Raw genomic sequence first — 19,039 nt, 5'->3', positions numbered from 1 at the left:
ATATGATCAACTATATAATGACCGTGATACACGTATACAAAGATTGCAAAGGAACCCTAAATAGGCAGCCGATTATTTCAAAGGAAAATCAGCTAGCTGTCATTAACTAAGATTTTTCAGATAAGTGATTGCGAAAAAAAGATTATCTAGATATTAGTTTTTAGAATTGCATATAAGATTGAAATATATCTGATAATATCAATTTGTGAAATTCCAAGAAATCATTCATTAATAACAGGAGTAATAGGATTATGTTTTCATATATAAATCACTGGTGTCGGTGTTTTTGAGGCACTTGTTAATTGTCAGTATATTTGCATTTGTGTTAATAGAACAAAATAAGTGATCGTATAAATATGAAAGGTATGTATTTTTTGTTTCCTTTTTTTTAATTCTTTGTCAAATTAATTTAATTACTTTTTTTTTTTTATTCCTTAATCAATAAGTTTTTTTTTTCTTTTATTATCCCAAACTTTTAGTAAGTTTTGTATCATTCGTTGTCAATGCGTGTGATCACTTGAGATTTGTTAGAATTCCTTCCTTCCGGAGCATGAGAGTTCTCATTTCGATCACACTTATTCACTATACGTCTAACTATGGTACATAGAGTAAGGTATAATGCTCGTAGTATTACGGAGCATTGAGCGTTGTTCGTACAAATTAGACAATAAATGTCATTAGGGTAGAAGTAGATCGTTCTTAAGAGGAGCCCTTTGCTCAGAAGTAGGATATTATGGGAAGCTAGTATACTTTAAATATTATCTTGTAAATATGACCCCGTAAATCTTCCGATTAAAACGTAGTAAATGATTATTAAATGCCCTTAATTCAAAATACATTTAAGGAAATAATAATTTTGAATTGTTAATTTATTAACTCTTTTTTCTAATTTTCAGTCGCAGCCTTACTGCTGGTCTGCGCAATCAGTTTAGCTCAAGGAAATGATATTGAGCTAAATGAGAATGGCTGCCCGATAGACCACACTATTGAAAAACTTTACCCCCACGAAAACTGTAACAAATTCTACCAATGCACGCACGGAAATCTTGTAGTAAAGAAATGTGCGTCGAACCTCTTCTTTGATGTTGAAAAACAAGAATGTGATTGGTCTGAAACAGTAGACTGCGGTGATAGGGTTGTCCCAGACGAGAAGGAAGATGAGGACTGTGATGAGAACGAAAACGAGAATGGGGACGGCAATGAAGATGGCGATGATAACAATGGATCTTGCAACTGTAACCCCGGTGAGGCGCCTTCGATTTGCGGTCGGGAAGGGTCTGACGGGGTTTTAATCGCACACGAAAACTGCAACCAGTTCTATAAATGCTTCAATGGCAAACCCGTTACAGTAAGCTGTCCCGGAAACCTTCTCTACAATCCACACAAAGAAATATGTGATTGGCCCGAAAATGTTGAATGTGGTGACAGAGTAATTCCAGAATGTGATGACAATAACAACGATAACGACAATGGTGGAGGTGGTGGAGGCGATGGTGGTGATGATGGCGGTGATGATGATGAGAATGATGGAACTTGCAACTGCAACCCCGGTGAAGCACCATCGATCTGCGGTCAGGAAGGTTCAGATGGAGTTTTAGTCGCACACGAAAACTGCAACCAGTTCTACAAATGCTTCAATGGTAAGCCCGTCGCCATGAAATGTCCCGGCACCCTTCTCTACAATCCTTACAGAAGCATATGTGATTGGCCCGAAAATGTAGATTGTGGAGACAGAGTAATTCCAGAACCTGATGACGATAACAACGATAATGACAATGGTGGAGGTGATGGAGGCGATGGTGGTGATGATGGCGGTGATGATGATGAGAATGATGGAACTTGCAATTGCAACCCTGGTGAAGCACCATCGATCTGTGGTCAGGAAGGTTCTGACGGAGTTTTAGTGGCACACGAAAACTGCAACCAGTTCTACAAATGCTTCAATGGTAAGCCCGTCGCCATGAAATGTCCCGGCACCCTTCTCTACAATCCTTACAGAAGAATATGTGATTGGCCCGAAAATGTAGATTGTGGAGACAGAGTAATTCCAGAACCTGATGACGATAACAACGATAATGACAATGGTGGAGGTGATGGAGGCGATGGTGGTGATGATGGCGGTGATGATGATGAGAATGATGGAACTTGCAACTGCAACCCCGGTGAAGCACCATCGATCTGCGGTCAGGAAGGTTCAGATGGAGTTTTAGTCGCACACGAAAACTGCAACCAGTTCTACAAATGCTTCAATGGTAAGCCCGTCGCTATGAAATGTCCCGGCACCCTTCTCTACAATCCCTACAGAAGAATATGTGATTGGCCCGAAAATGTAGATTGTGGAGACAGAGTAATTCCAGAACCTGATGACGATAACAACGATAACGACAATGGTGGAGGTGGTGGAGGCGATGGTGGTGATGATGGCGGTGATGATGATGAGAATGATGGAACTTGCAACTGCAACCCTGGTGAAGCACCATCAATCTGTGGTCAGGAAGGTTCTGACGGAGTTTTAGTCGCACACGAAAACTGCAACCAGTTCTACAAATGCTTCAATGGTAAGCCCGTCGCCATGAAATGTCCCGGCACCCTTCTCTACAATCCTTACAGAAGAATATGTGATTGGCCCGAAAATGTAGATTGTGGAGACAGAGTAATTCCAGAACCTGATGACGATAACAACGATAATGACAATGGTGGAGGTGATGGAGGCGATGGTGGTGATGATGGCGGTGATGATGATGAGAATGATGGAACTTGCAACTGCAACCCCGGTGAAGCACCATCGATCTGCGGTCAGGAAGGTTCTGATGGAGTTTTAGTCGCACACGAAAACTGCACCCAGTTCTACAAATGTTCCAATGGTAAGCCCGTCGCCATGAAATGTCCCGGCACCCTTCTCTACAATCCTTACAGAAGAATTTGTGATTGGCCCGAAAATGTAGATTGTGGAGACAGAGTAATTCCAGAATGTGATGACGATACCAACGATAACGACAATGGTGGAGGTGATGGAGGCGATGGTGGTGATGATGAGAATGATGGAACTTGCAACTGCAACCCCGGTGAAGCACCATCGATCTGCGGTCAGGAAGGTTCTGATGGATTTTTAGTCGCACACGAAAACTGTTACCAATTCTACAAATGCTTCAACAACAAACCTGTTTCAATGGACTGCCCCGTTAATCTTCTGTACAATCCTTACAAACAAATTTGTGATTGGCCTGAGAAGGTGAAATGTGGGGACAGAATAGAAAGTGTCTCCATGAATAAACATTTGAGCGGACGTAGATTTAGAGCAACCCGTATTTAAAGTTTTGTGTTTATCAATTATTAAATTTTATTATTAAAATGTGAAATATTTATTTATTTAAATAAACAATCAAATTTTAACTAATTATGTTTTTTTTGATACCCATTATTTTAAACTGAATATTTATTGTTATATATTAATAATATAATAATAATAATATAAATATGCTTAACATTAATTAGGAAATTAATACTTCGGTATATACAGTAATTACATACTTCATTATAGGTTATTATTTTTCTTCAATTATAAAATCGATTATTATTTCATTTCCTAATCTTACATATTTGTGGTGTTTTCCCAACAGTTTTCAAACAAGCAACGCCTGTATGCTTTTTTTAATGCTGAAAAAAACGCGTTATGTGTGTCCCCCACGGAAACAGTGGGGGGTATGTGGGGCTCACCGGTGTCCAAGGCGCCGAGTGCGCCCCGAACATCGGAATACCCACTAAAAAACCAGCGGTACCCTTTCCGTCTTAACGTGGAGCGCCAACGGGATCGCTTTCGCATGCTATCGTGACGCTCTGACGGCCGGCCACCTATGCGGGCCTCCATGCTCTAGGGAGGGTTCCCAGGGTACTGTGAACCCCCCTAGTCCCGGAGGCGCCTATCGTGGCGAGGGAGAAGGTGCGCATAGCGCCTTTTTCTTCTCCCCGGTCTTTTTGGTGGAGTGGGTCTGCAGCGGCATCTTCCTCCCGCGCCCGCTCCGCGGCCTCCTTCTGTGGCATCACACTATCACAGAAAGAGACCATCTTCGACCAACACCCCTCGCTTCTGAGCATCGCGTTGATGATGCTCGGCAAGGAAAGGTCTCCGCCGGCAACCGCCACCAGGGAATGCCTCTGAGGCCCCCACGCGGCACACTCCGTCAGTGTTTGATGCGCCGTGTCAAATGGCGCACCACACTCGTGGCAGGAGGGTGACACCTCCCGCCGCGCTATCTCGTGCAGGTACTTACTGAAGCAGCCGTGTCCGGTAAGCACCTGCGTCAGCTTGAACGAGAGCGTGCCTCGTTTCCTTTTGACCCAGCGACTCAAGTGGGGACGTACCGTCTCACTATCGCCAGGTCCGCCTCGGGGGAGCCCAGATCTTCCTCATGTCGGGTGATCAGGGCCTGCTAGAGCCCTGATCCACCCAACCTCCGCCGACAATGGTCGGCCGCCGCGTTCTCTCGCCTCGGCCCGGAAGCGGTACACCTCCACGAGCAACTCCGCCTGGAGTTCCCAGGGCGGATCGCCTGCGAGGTGGGTCGCCACTGTTCAGGACACCGTACGATACCCTCTGATCGCCCTCACCGCTATGACCCTCTGCGGCTTCCGCAGGAGGGCCAGTTGTGCGGTGTGTGCGTCCACCCATATCGGGGCACCGTATAGTGCTATCGACTTCACTACGCCATTGGCATTGAGCACACCATGGTATCGTCTCGGAAGGGAGACTGTTAAAGGCGCCCCTCAATGCTCGACAGCCGGGTGTTAAACGACTCTAACTATAAAGCGATATCTGTACATGTTCAAAAGATATAGAATAGAAAAAATAATAAATTCCAGATTAATAAATTTAATTTGACAAATTCAACATATTCTTAGCAACCTAATTTGGATTCCAACAGAATTTATCTACTGAAGACCCCCATTTGGTACAAACTTCACTAGCTTTGTATTCACAGTACGTTATGGCGTGCCGAAAGGCAGACTAATAGGCCCTACATTGTTCATGGTCTATATTAATAAGTTCTGTAGTACGCGGACTGACGGGGGTAACATTTTTTCATGCTGATGACACAGCTATTGTTTTCTTTGCTAACAATTGGGTATTCCCAATTTCAGATTTCCCATTCTCAGAGTTCGTGCGGAAATGGGCCGTATAAAATAACTTATTGCTTAAAAACAAACATTTTTCCTTTAAATGTATTCAAAAGTAACGATATAGACTCTCGGATTTACAATGCTTATAAATGGCAACTTCTACTCACATTATAGATATTAGTAAAAGATTGATCATCTTTTCATTTACTCTAAGGGTTGTCTTAATAATAGCAAACCATGTCGTAGAATTTGTCGGCCATTAATTATGCACGACACAAATTTTGCGATATGAATATGAAGAAAAACAAAATTTCAAGAAATTGTTATATATACTGATAACCGTAACCGTTATTTTTTTTATTCAATCATTATTTTCAGGTATCAAGACAATATACCTGATGGACTAACATATATATAAAATATATTTTAAATCAAAAACATTCGGTGGAAATTCCACTTTCCTGTTCTTTACACAACTTTAGCTGGTACAAAAGTAAGGGCTGAAGAAGTTGGGCTTATATTGAAAGTGCGATTTTAAGTGGATTTTGCTCGATTTCAACCACTGCAATTTAACCGCTGTGCCGTTCCGTCAACATTTTTTTTCTTTTCCTGAGGATTTATTAAACGTATAATAAAAAAGTTTTATTATATATCTGTATGTTGTATTATTATGCCAGTTGACAACTTAAGGAGAAGTTACTTACATTTTTTTTTTAATTATAAACACAAACACGGTAATGTATCGTATTTTTTAAGAACAAATAAACATGGATCAGGAAATTTATTAGTTAAATAATATCTGCATAATTTTCAATTCATTAAATTAAATTAATTACACGATAAAATTACAATTTAAAAAATTAAGCTAATTATATTTAGCAGATAACACATTTAGAATTTATCAACATACCTAAGAAATATTTTGTACGCGTAAAATTATTGCAAATCTATTTAGAGTTAAAAATCCTTAGCAGATGCTTCAATACATATTATAAAACAAAGTGCCCCGCCGCGTTTGTCTCTGTCTATCTGAACGCAATAAACTCAAAAACTATTAAATGGATTATCATATGGATTTCACCAATGGACGTAGTGAATCTTGAGAAATGTTTAGTATTGAGGGTTTGTTAAAATTGTCTGAAATATGACGATAAATGCTGAAGGTGACCAAAAATTTTTTTCGACTCTCCTAGTCGGAAAGGTCTTTATTGAAGTGTGCTACGTAAATAATTAAAGTTATGTGTCGGGTCGGGTAAGCGGATCGGATAGCTAGTTTGTAAAGCTATAAAATAAACCTATGTTCTAAATTTAAATTTTCTTGACTCATTTTAGGTTGTACGTTATAGTTAATTAAGATAAACGATTTTATAAGTATAGATAATAATTAACATATTGACAGAAAACAAGTAAACTTTTGACTTGACATCATATATTGTGTAATAAACATTGATAAAAATAATTACTTCGTAGTTTTTAACCTGTCTGAACTTGGCAGTTTTTATTTCAAAATATTAAATCGATGGCAGCAATGTAGATACAGACATCTACATAATAGCAATTTTTCAGGAGATCACATTAAGTAAAAAATAGTAAGTAATACCAATTCGAGATTTATGTATCAATTAACATGAAATTTTCCATGAAGAATTAAAATAACATTTTTTATTTATTGTATAAAGGGTTTTATTATTATGTCGTTGTTTTTCTGAAATAATGTAGATGTATTTTTTTACTTTGTAAACGCCTCAAAGTAAAAGAAGACCTCTGCCTGATATCCGTTTATTCGTTGAAATCAAAATAGTGCTCATTCTAATTAAAATATTTAATAAATGAAGGTAACAACCACTCCAGAACTATTTTTAAGGATAATTAAATAAATCTAAGCGATATAAAAACAAAAGTCGAGATGGCCTAGTGGTTAGAACGCGTGAATCTTATCCGATGATCGTGGGTTCAAACCCGGGCAAGCACCACTGAATTTTCATGTGCTTAATTTGTGTTTATAATTCATCTTGTGCTTGACGGTGAAGGAAAACATCGTGAGGAAACCTGCATGTGCCTAATTTCATTGAAATTCTGCCACATGTGTATTTTACCAACCCGCATTGGAGCAGCGTGGTGGAATAAGCTCCAAACCTTCTCCTCAAAAAGGGAGAGGAGGCCTTAGCCCAGCAGTGGGACATTAACAGGCTATTACTGTACTGTTACTGATATAAAAACAGTATTTAACTTTGCATATAACATTTCACATAGCTTCATCTACATCTCTTAGTTAAACTCATTTAATTTCCTAAACCACGCCAATGTTTTGTTTTAGTAATAATGCTTATGTAATAATACTAGTTTATTTATTATTTATTCATAATAATTATAAATTTTTGTTTATGGACAAAAAATCAAAACTATTTTTAAGTAAATTATGCTAGATCAACTATCAAAGAAAATAAAATTTTTATTAATTGTAAATGCTAATATACAAATAAAAAAATGAATATCATTGTTTCTTAAAAGTATAATCAGCCTTGGAATTAACAGGCTATTTTTAATCATACAGTTAAGAGTTTTATTGGTAACGAGCTGTGCCCGCCGTTCCACCCGCATATAACTTAAAAAAATCACTAAAAGCGGACGTGTAGTATTTAAGTAATAACAATATTTTTAGTTGTATTTTCGTGGGATATTAGCATTTATTGGTTTTCGCTGCATCCAGATGTAGATAAGGCAACATACAATTGCCCATGAGAAAAACAAAGTTCCCTATATTCCGACATATTTTAAAGTCCGTCTCTGTGCTTTATTTATTATGGCTGCAAAGAATACCTTCATAAGAAATTTTACCTTTTAATACTGAAAGGTAAATCTGTATTTAAAAAATAAGTACTTATCATTAATTATTAAAAAAAACGAGTAATTATAAATTTAATAAAACAATGAGAAGAAAATCTACGCAAATAATGGATTATTTTAGAACTAATTTTATTACCAAAAAAAAAGGTTATAGTGAGTAGCAGCCTTAAATGATACACATATGATATCGTGGACGCTTTTTTATCTTTTAAGAAAAACAATTCCGGCATACGTGATTGTTGCTTAACTTTAACGGTTTAGGCAGCGCACGCAACGGAAGCTCTCAAAAAGAATACATTTTCCCCGTTTCTGCAACATTTTTTATTAACGCTTAGCTCCTATTGGTTGTAGCTTGACGTTAAATATAATAGCTTTCTTTAATAAATGGGTTATTCAACACTAACATAATTTTTAATTTGAACCGGTATTTCTTGAGATTAGCGCGTTCAACCAAACAAACTCTTTAGCTTTATAATATTAGTAAAGATTAGTTACCAAGTATAAAATTAAAGAAAATCTTATAACTCAACCATTATTATCACTTTCTAATTACTTCTAATGAAAAAAGGAGATCAAAACGTTATTGAAATTCTGCGTCGTCAACTGCCTACGCTACGTTTGATATTTTTGTATAAATCATGGTAGGTATCTTGATAGAAACTAATATTTTAAGGATACATAAATGTAGTGTGCTATAAACAATATAATTTTAACAAAACGTGCGATAAATTAATGCGCGTACCCGCGTAGTCGCGTATGCGCATGAGTGTGAGAAGTGACGGATGTCTTTGTTTGCGTTTCAATCATCCTTGGATACTCCGAAGTAAAAGCGGACAAATTCAAATGTCCGTTTCTACTGCGACGTTTATTTAAATGTATTATTATTATTAATTTTTATTATTTAAATGTAATTATTATTATTTAAATGTATTATTATATATTTATTTACGTACCAGATAATTTTAATTACTTAGAAAAATCATAAAACTTTAATACAGACTTGTAGATAAGGTTAATATAAGCTTATTATGGTAAAAAAATCATATTCACAAAAATGCATATGTCCGTATCTACTTTGATGCCATCGAAATAAGGCAAGATGAATTTGAAGTACCATTTGTCAACTTCCACCATAATGGAGCACAGAGAAAGATAAATATAATAATGTACGTTCTGGACCATGCATACCATGTAGACAAGTGACGTGGGCGACAAATGCTCTTATTAGGACCATTTTATAAATACAAAACTGTCTTCATTGGTATTTATTGCATTTAATAAAATTATCTTTTATAAATGTATTATTGTGTATATAATTGTGTGTTTTCATAAAGCGTAAGATAGTTTTTTTTTACACAAAAACAACAAAAATCGTAAAAGGGAATACGTTTACTTGTTTGATTCTGTCTATGTCAAATGTCAATGTAATGTCATTGCAGATTCTTCGTTGCGTGCTGTATTTGTGTTTTTGCGATTAGTTTCTATTAATTATAATCCCGCTTTACTCTACAAACTGATACCTACCACTCGATTACGTTGATTTTAACTCTGGTGATTGGACTCTGATTTGTATTGTGTTTCAGATTTGATTTGTGAAGCATTATGAGGTGCATCAACTGCGGAAAAGCCATGCAATTTACTTTTCCTATGTTTTATTTGACACTGAACATTGTGATTCTATCTTGAAAGCTATTTTAGTGTACTATTGTAATTGCCTTGTAGGGAACAGGACAGATGGTTGTTGTTGTCTTGACACCAAAACAATAATCAAGCTCCAAAAGAATTCTTAGACAACATATTAATAACAAGAATATTAAAATACAGAATATTTTAATGAACAAAAGGTAAATGTTTCTCGAAAGTCTCAAAGTGTTCCGTAGCTTGAATTTGTTTTCTCTAATAAATAAATCATTATATATACTCTTCTGTTATTTTGTGTTTGCCTATACCTAAAAACCAAGTGATGTGGTTTTTATTGTAATATTTTTGTTTCCTTTTCTGACGTGTATCTACACTATTTGAGCGCAAAATATTCTGATAATGTTAGCTGTAATAATTCACAACTTTTTGCTATTTTAGAGTGCCTTAAGTATATAAATAGCAAAATAATTATCTATATTATTGCCAGCGAATAAAGGTTTAATGAAATTATGAAACTGTTTACGTCTAGCCTGTTGTAATGCAAAGTTCGTTAAGATTTTTTATAGCAATTTAATGTTCCAATAATCACGAATATAAAACACCACAATTCTTTGGTAAACATTAAATTCGATGCCGATGCAAACGCCCATACATGAATTGGCTATGTCGTTTGGGAGAGTGTGCGAAAATAAAATTAACTAAGCTCTTGAAATGTAACTATAATGAAATTGATAATGCTTGTAAATCAAGTAATTATAATATAAGTAATGTGATGGTCCAGTGGCTTGAACAAGTGTATCTTAACTCCCAAGATTACGGGTACAAAGCCGGTTTAAGAGGCCTATCACAAAATTAGGTATTTACGCACAACGACGACTCGATCGGCTTCTTGAGTTTACGACACAGCGTTGTAACTCAGCAATCTTGATAGTTTTTCTATTATTTCATTTATTGTGTTACTTTTTTTTAAAATATTGTTTGTAAATTCAATAATTTGGGAAGGCCGGCAGATATCCCAAATCCAGTACTGTATAGTAACAGCCTGTTAATGTCCCACTGCCGGGATAAGGCCTCCTTTCCATTTTGAGGAGAAGTTTTGGAAGCTTATTCCACCACGCTGCTCAATGCGTGTCGGTAGAATACACATGTGGCAGAATTTTAATGAAAATAAACACATGCAGGTTTCCTCACGATGTTTTCCTTCACCGTCAAGCACGAGATGAATTATAAAAACAAATTAGGCACATGAAAATTCAGTGGTACTTGCCCAGGTTTGAACCCACGACCATCGGTTAAGATTCACGCGTTCTAACCACTAGGTCGTGGTTAGAACGCGTGAATCTTCCACCCGTGGCTTCTCTCGTGGACATTATTAGTATTTTTTTTTTAAGAATAATAGCAAATTTTAGTAATTTAACCCTCCAATTAAACATAAAGATTACGCTGAGAATTGTGACAATAGCCCAAGATTCGAACCTGGGACTTGTGTGCGGCTCGTAAATCGTAGCGCTATTGTTATCATATAGTTATATAATAACAAAAGCGCTTAGATGGTTTTGTATTAGCTTTATGTGTGCTTTTTGTACTTTTAAGAACGATAGGTCATTATTTTAATAAATAAAATTAATTATTTTGATTGTGTTTGCTTATATTTATTTATTTAAACCCCATAAAAAATTATAAATCTATTATATATGATCCACAATAGGCAATCGCACTATACAGTTCACGCTCTATTGTTTAGCTAAGTTGGGCGCTCAAAAATTCGACATAGGTCCTACCTCTAGAAGCGCTCGCGTAATACTGAATTCAAACGCATAACCATGTATTTTGTAGCATTTTAGAAGTTGTTATTATGTTTTTTTTAATTACATGTTTTTTCGAATTATATGTTTTTTAAAATAATTGAAAAAAAAAAATCTTAATGAAATAATATTTTATTAATTAAATATTTTAGTATAATTTTTTTATGTTTCTATTTTGGAGCGTTTTTAGTAATTTTTTGCCTTTGAATGTGATTTTTTTTATAGTTAATTCATACAAATATCAAAATTTTCAAGCCGCTATGAACTAAAACACTATTTAAACTATAGTATTATATTGTTGCAATTCAAATTGGCCCGTAATATAGTTCAATCTATGAACTCAAAAAAGTGCATTCGCACATTTTACTTTCTTTGGAGTTTTGACTTTGTATAAATAGCTAAGTCCAAATTTAAAAAAAATTGAGGCCGCTATGATCTATACTAATAACTGTTCTTCATTTTTCAATAAGTTTAAAACTTTAAGGTCTTTTATTTTTAAGAATACGAACACATAAGTTGACCGTTTAATGAAAAAATGACGGTTGGAATGTAATAGCGCTGTTAAGTTCTACTGAATTTTCATGTGCTTTGTTTGTATATTATATTATTTATAACAGGCAGCTGATCGTGGGTGTCACCACGGTCGCTAGGAATTGGCGCTGTAAGATATATTTATTATTTCTTACAATGTAAATGCGTCAACAACCTTGGAAACTAAGATGTTATGCCTATAGTTTCACTGACTCACTCACAGTTCAAACCGAAACACCACAATACTGTTGCTGGCGGTGAAATATAAATATTTACTGGTGGTAGGGCTTTGTGCAAGCTCGTCTGGGTAGGTACCACCCACTCATCAGATATTCTACCGCAAAACAGCAATACTTGATATTGTTGTGTTCCGGTTTGAAGGGTGAGTGAGCCAGTGTAATTACAGGCACAAGGGACATAAAATCTTAGTTCCCAAGGTTGGTGGCGCATTGGCTATAAGCGATGGTTGACATTTCTTACAATGCCAATGTCTAAGGGCGTTTGGTGACCACTTACCATCAGGTGGCCCATATGCTCGTCCTCCTTCCTATTCTATAAAAAAAAAAAAAAATATTATGCGTAGTAGACCATATCCTAGTAGTGAGATGCTTATAGGCGATTACTTTATCTTTATGTAATTATTATGTTTATAGTACGGCTATAAGTTAAGACGTATAGAAAATTATAGCAAAAAAACAGTAAAATTATATCTTGATTTATTCGATTTTATCAATTTTATCACAATTCATCGAGGAACGAAATGCAATGTATTTGCATTACCAGATACGATCAATATATCAGATGTTATCATCGATTGATTGTTATCATTATTGATAAATCTTATATTGGTGATATCTTTCTGACCGTTTTCGGACATAGAATTTTCAAGGAGAATATATATACTGTGCAAGGTATATGCTCAAGTATGTTCGCAAAAACAAATTTATTATTTATTCCCTCTTACTCATAATCTCGCGGGATGGTAAGAACAAAATTAATTGCATTTAATGAACATACAGGGCATGAAAAATGTTGAAAAATATTGAGTTTCTTGTCGGATTACAAACCGGTACAAAGCTTTACGTTTACACACTTGTGCACTATAATATGTCCTGCGCAGTTGGCTAATCTTTCTTGAGATTGGCCGCCGTGGCCGAAATCGATCTGGAGGACATTATTATTATTATTACTTTGTACTACCACAACCTTGTACGGCTATGTTATAGACAGGCGGACAGGCAAATGGGTCACCACATGTTAAGTGGTCTCCTCCGCCCATAAACATTGGCGATGTAAGAAGTATTAACCATTCCTTACATCGCTAACGCGCCACCACCCTTGGGAACGAAGAAAGTTATGTCCCTTGTGCCTGTAATTACACTGGCTCACTCATCTATTTTTATTGCTGTTGTAGCGTGGACAAACACACAAGCAAAACAGACACAATTCTAACAATCATTGTTTTTAGTTCTACTGCGTCGATAGAGGTAATAGTTTTATTCATAAACTCCCATGTACGGACAGTGATCAGTTACAGATTTATTATATGTATAGATAAAGTATAACTAACCTTTTATAAATACTTAGGGCTTAATTGTAAATAATTATGTAAATAAATAAACATACCCTCAATCAATCAGAATAATTAACTCGTATCTCTCCGTACCGTCCGCACTATATCTTACAACTTGACGTATCTTTGTACGCGTTTATTCAATTACGAGAAAATAATTTATTTATTTATTTATTATAAAACGAAATCATCTATATAGTTTAAGATACTTAATTGAATTACACAGTGTAAAGGACAAATATTTTCTAAATTAAACACTTATGATTACAAACATATTAATATATGTATATATATCAACACCATATTGGTTTTTAAAGCATCGCAAGTAATTTCGTTGTCATTTAACTTTTTTTCTGATCGAAGTGTAAAATATAAAAAAGAATACTGTGTTGTTATTTTACTACTACTGTTTTGCTACATTTTTAACACTCTTTTGAGAAACAATTCATCTACTTATTCATTATTTTCGTGCAACTTTATCTAATCACGCAGCTCACGCTGTGGAAGCTTTCAAGTTGCACGACTGTTGCCGACTCAGATGACAAATTTCATGACATTAACTAATTTATATTTAATGGTACGTGTGAATAGACCGAATCACTATTTTCTTATAAACGTTTTTGTAATATAATTCGAAGAAATTATAATGTTTTGGTCGAGCATTGATTTATAAATGCAATTATAATATTATCATTGATAATTATTTTCACTGGAACGCTTTATCATGCGCATTCCTTTTCGTTTTTTTTTATATGACAAACGTTATAAAAATACAAATCATAATTTTTCGCGTTTTATCGGGACACTTAAGTAGTTTTGATCTTATCTTAAAATTTCCTTTTAAAATTTATCTGCCGCTAATGAACGGCAAGTTTTAAAAAAAATGTCATAAAAAAATTATATGACTTTCATACATTTATTAATTCGTCTTTCAGATAAAAGTTATTGAGTCAGTATTGTAATCATCGCTTGACGGTAACCTGTTAAGTGTGGTTTTCTCTTCCATTCAAAACTCTCTAGTCATTTCCTTATTGAATTTGAAGCTACCAATCCGTTCAATATCCGCATAAATAACTAACATTTGTCTTTTATATAATATGAACCCTTTGCCCATGATCACACCTTTTTACAGAACTGCGAGGTATCGTAAAGATCTGAACCGTACGTAGTTGACGTATTTAAGACACGTACGAAACGATTTGCTTCCTCGTTTCTGATACGCACCGCTAAAATCTGGAATACTTTCCCGACCTCCATTTTCCCCACCACCTACAATATGTTACCTTCATGTCAAGAGTGAATAGGCATCTTCTAGGTAAGCGCGCTCCACGTTAGACTGTATTTTCACTTTCCATCAGGTGTGATAACAGTCAAGCGCTAGCCTATATATATATAAAAACACCATAAGAAGACTATCTTTCAGACGTTTCTTTAAGTATTTCTATCACTATTTTCAATCATCCGTATCGTATCTATTTATTTTAAATCTATTTTGGAAAATCTTCTTAGTTTAGTGATTTTATTAATGGCGTTTTTATATAATATTAATAGTATATCACGTTTAAAATCATAACTAACTTTGTGGTAGGGCTTGTGCAAGGGTAGTACCTCATAATATTCTACAGCCAAACAGTAATACTTCGTTTTATTGTGGCTTACTCTCATCCACCCATCGAACCTGTCCAGGTTCGATGAGAGAGTAAGCCAGTGATATAACACCTTAGTTCTAAAAGTAAGCGTAATTAATAATTAAATATTGGTAATACTTTATTTTATATCATACATACTTTTTTTACGCAATTTTAAGAATGATTCGATTTTTAGAACTTTATAAGACGACAAGTTTAGGTATATTTATAACAACTAGTAGCTTATCACACATCATTATCAGAGAGCCCTTTTACCTTTAATATTGGTAAGCAAATATTTTGCCTTTTGCACACGAATAATTTGCACACAATTAAGTATGAAGAGACTTAGCTCTCAACTTGCTTTCTCATATCGCGGTACGGCTAATTGTTTGTATATGGCGTGAATGGGCGAAGAGAGAGGGTATTCCAATAAAATATTAGCACTTTACAATTACTATGCTATAATAATCGACTTCAAAGTCGATTTAAAGTTAGTCGATTTTTATTAAGACACTATTACAATTAAAAAATTACAAAAGATTAATGAAATAATTCCTGATTTAACTATGACATCCGTCAAACGCGTGGATGCGTGTGCGCGCCCTTTCGTTTGATCATTGAATGGCCTCCCTACTCTCAAGCTGACTACTCTGACGTTCGAGTGACAACCTTGCTACCTTCAGGAATTACAAATTATAAAAATTGAATAAAACATATTTTTTTCGAGACGTATTCCGCTGCGCCGTCAAGTATAATAACTAAAATCAACGGACGTTGTTCTACAAAATTTATCGTTATTTTATGATACAAATTAATTCATTAATGCTTAAGTAATAAATTCCAAAATGTTATATCGTTATCGTTAATCACAAATGACTTAATACCTTATTATTATAAGATAACTAATCTTAGTAAATATAAATGTATAATCTTAAAATAAACTTTTCATAATAAATCCTTTATAAATTAAAATCTCTGTATTGATTACAATAAATTGGTTTATTATGAAAAAAAATCCTAATCTCGTTTATCGATCGATTTATTCACATATCACTCTGTTTTTGATTTGCTGTAACCACTCTGTAACTATGTATATTAGTAATGTTATGAATACTGCCTCGTTGGTCTAGTGGATTGATAAAAGGCCGCAGACTCCGAGGTCCTGGGTTCAATTCCCAGGTCGGGTCAATAAAAAGTTATTGGGTTTTTCTGTCAAAAAATTTTCAAGAGCAGCCCGGAGTCTGGAAGTGTGTACACTCCTGCGCCTCGGAAAGCACGTAAAGCCGTTGGTCCTGCGCTTGAACTCTTTCCGGAGGTGTCGGATTGCCGTCCCATCGGATTATGAGAGTTAGGGAATAGAGAGTGCACCTGTGTTTGCGCACACACGTGTGCACTGTAATATCTCCTGCGTAGTTGGCTAATCTCTCTTGATTGGCCGCCGTGACCGAAATCGGTCTGGAGGAATCATCATCATAATGTTATGAATGCGAAAGTAACTCTGTCTGTTTGTTACGCTTTCGAGGCTAAACCACTGAACCGCTTTTGATACAATTTGGTATAAAGTAAGCTTGAGCCATAAGGAAGGAGATGGGCTTTTTTTTTCAAACCTAACAACAAACGCGTGTGAAAACTAGAATCAAGTTCTCTGCCTCCTGCCTTCTAATATTCCTAAAGTTAAAAAAGAAAAGTTCTTTATGTATTTTATACTATTAATCATCATTAATATTTCAAAACATTTCATTTACAATAAACTAATTCGACAATTAAAGATAAATATGATTAAAATACTAGTCACGTAAATATATAATTACGCACAATATTTAGATAATGATTGTAAAAGTGATGTTATATGTAGTTTATAATAACTTTTTTAGGTCTTGACGAATGACGTTTTTTTATATATTAAAGGAAGGCAGACGAACAAATGGGCCACCTGATGGGAGGTGGTCTTCAACGCCCATAGATATTGGCAGTGTAAGAAATAATCGCTTTTTATTAACCAACGCTCAGCAATTCAAGGTCAAATTTGCAATTGGAAGAAAAACCTCTGCAATTAGAAGAGGCTGTAGGTGTGTTAAGTGAAAATGAAAATCAACCAAAACATGTCATGTCTACTCCACATAAGTAACGCTTTTTATTATTTATGAAACCTTTTATAGCGCAATACGCTTTGTTTATTAATCTAAAACGATTGTCGTGCTTGCATTATAAAAGCGAATACCTTGCCCAAGGATAGTTACTACAAAATAATGTTTGACTTTTGCTACAAGAGAACTTACTTATGAAGTTTGAGTTAAAAGTAAACCTTCACCGGTTTATATTATGAGAAAAGTTAGTTATTTGTGGCTATAAGTTTCAATTAGTGGAAGAGATGTATGAAAGCTGTGTAGAAGCCACCCATTCATCACATTATATCGCCTAACAGCAATACTGGCATAAAGCATAAGAGAAATAAAATCTTAGTCTCGATGGTTGGTCGCGAATTGGTAATGTAAGAGTTAATATTCGATACAGCGCCAATATCTATGAGCGGTGGTGTCACTCACAATCGTGTGGTCCATTGGCTACTCTCTAAACTACTCATTTTAAATACAAAATATCTACGGACTTTGTAAGTGGAGACATAATATGGGAGTAAATGCAGATATAACTAGTAATAGAGATGAATAAAAGAGAAAAATATATTACAATTATTTCAAATAAATGGAAAAGAGAAAGCGAATGTTAAGGACAATTTTACCATAATAATTAATATAATAAAATTATAGCTACTAAATGTCAAACTGCTGAGCAAAAGACTCTGCTCGATTTCCAATATGGGTGAGCGAATACACATGTGGCAGAACTTCGTTAAATATATTAATTTATCAAATGTATATCTGTCAAAGTGAATGAATAGTCAAAGTTGAACGAAATTAATTCGTGGCTGAATTGTTCCACATGAAAATTTACGGGCTACCTAGCGATGGAAAAGTCGCAATCGTATGCGCAAGCGATCCGCCGTCCGAATAGACTGAGTGGGTACCGCTGGATTTTTAGTGATTGGATTACTTCCAGCGAAAAAAAACATAATTCTCTTTCGTCCGTATTATCGAGTAATTTTTTTTATTGCTAGTCATTCTTACTTATTTTTTGATTATCAACAAATAAGTATAATGTTTCTGAATTGAATTAAGGTACTTGAATTTGATTAGAATTTACAAGCAAATATCACGGTATCACGGTATTTCAATTAATAATTAACGATTATAAATAGACAGTAAGCTACGCTTACTATGTACTGTGTTGTAAGATTGTGATTAACCTTATGTTGTAGGGTTATTTATCTAGATGATGTAAAATATTCTCAAGCGACTTTGAGAGCATATAATCTACCTAATACTCAATGTATTTTATATTTGCAAATAATTATATTAAGTCAGACTACATACAATAATTACAATACTACAAACTAATAGCAAGATTTTTCAGCCAGAAATAAGTTGCTGCATAATAAACAATTTAGATTTACAAGGGATCGCTCGACAACCAATGGTTGTGTGCAACTCGTTCAAAGTATTATTGAAGTCTGGAACGATTCCAAAGATGCTTTAGTTATATTTTTTGTAACTTATGTAAGGTCTTTAATAGCGTGCGAAATGAAATACTGGTAACTACGTCACTTAAGCGTTAGAGGTCGCATTTATTTAGGAATCTATTCTTGGTCCAATTCTCTTCCTCGTTTATGTTAATTAGTCTTTTAAGCACGAAACGAGCACAATAAAGTATTGTTCGCTGATGTATCTCTATTTTTTTTAATAAAAAAAAACACCAAATTGTAAACAATTCTCATCTATATTGTCTTTATACATACATTAGCGCTACCCGTCAATTGGCCAGCGTGGAATTCAATC

At 35.0% G+C, this 19,039-nt stretch overlaps 1 protein-coding gene across 1 annotated transcript; it reads left to right on the top strand.

Annotated features, from left to right (window-relative positions):
* Nucleotides 1-356: 356 nt before the first annotated feature.
* Nucleotides 357-4,159, top strand: LOC126773472 (chondroitin proteoglycan-2-like). The gene is made up of 3 exons (XM_050494426.1): nucleotides 357-363; nucleotides 897-3,305; nucleotides 3,996-4,159. Exons 1-3 carry the CDS (start codon nucleotides 357-359, stop codon nucleotides 4,157-4,159), a joined length of 2,580 nt encoding a protein of 859 aa, XP_050350383.1.
* Nucleotides 4,160-19,039: the final 14,880 nt, after the last annotated feature.

Source organism: Nymphalis io, chromosome 14, assembly GCF_905147045.1.
Source record: "Nymphalis io chromosome 14, ilAglIoxx1.1, whole genome shotgun sequence".
NCBI classification, from domain to species: domain Eukaryota; kingdom Metazoa; phylum Arthropoda; class Insecta; order Lepidoptera; family Nymphalidae; genus Nymphalis; species Nymphalis io.
Note: the sequence above shows the minus strand (reverse complement) of the source record. Positions and strands in the feature narration are given on the sequence as shown.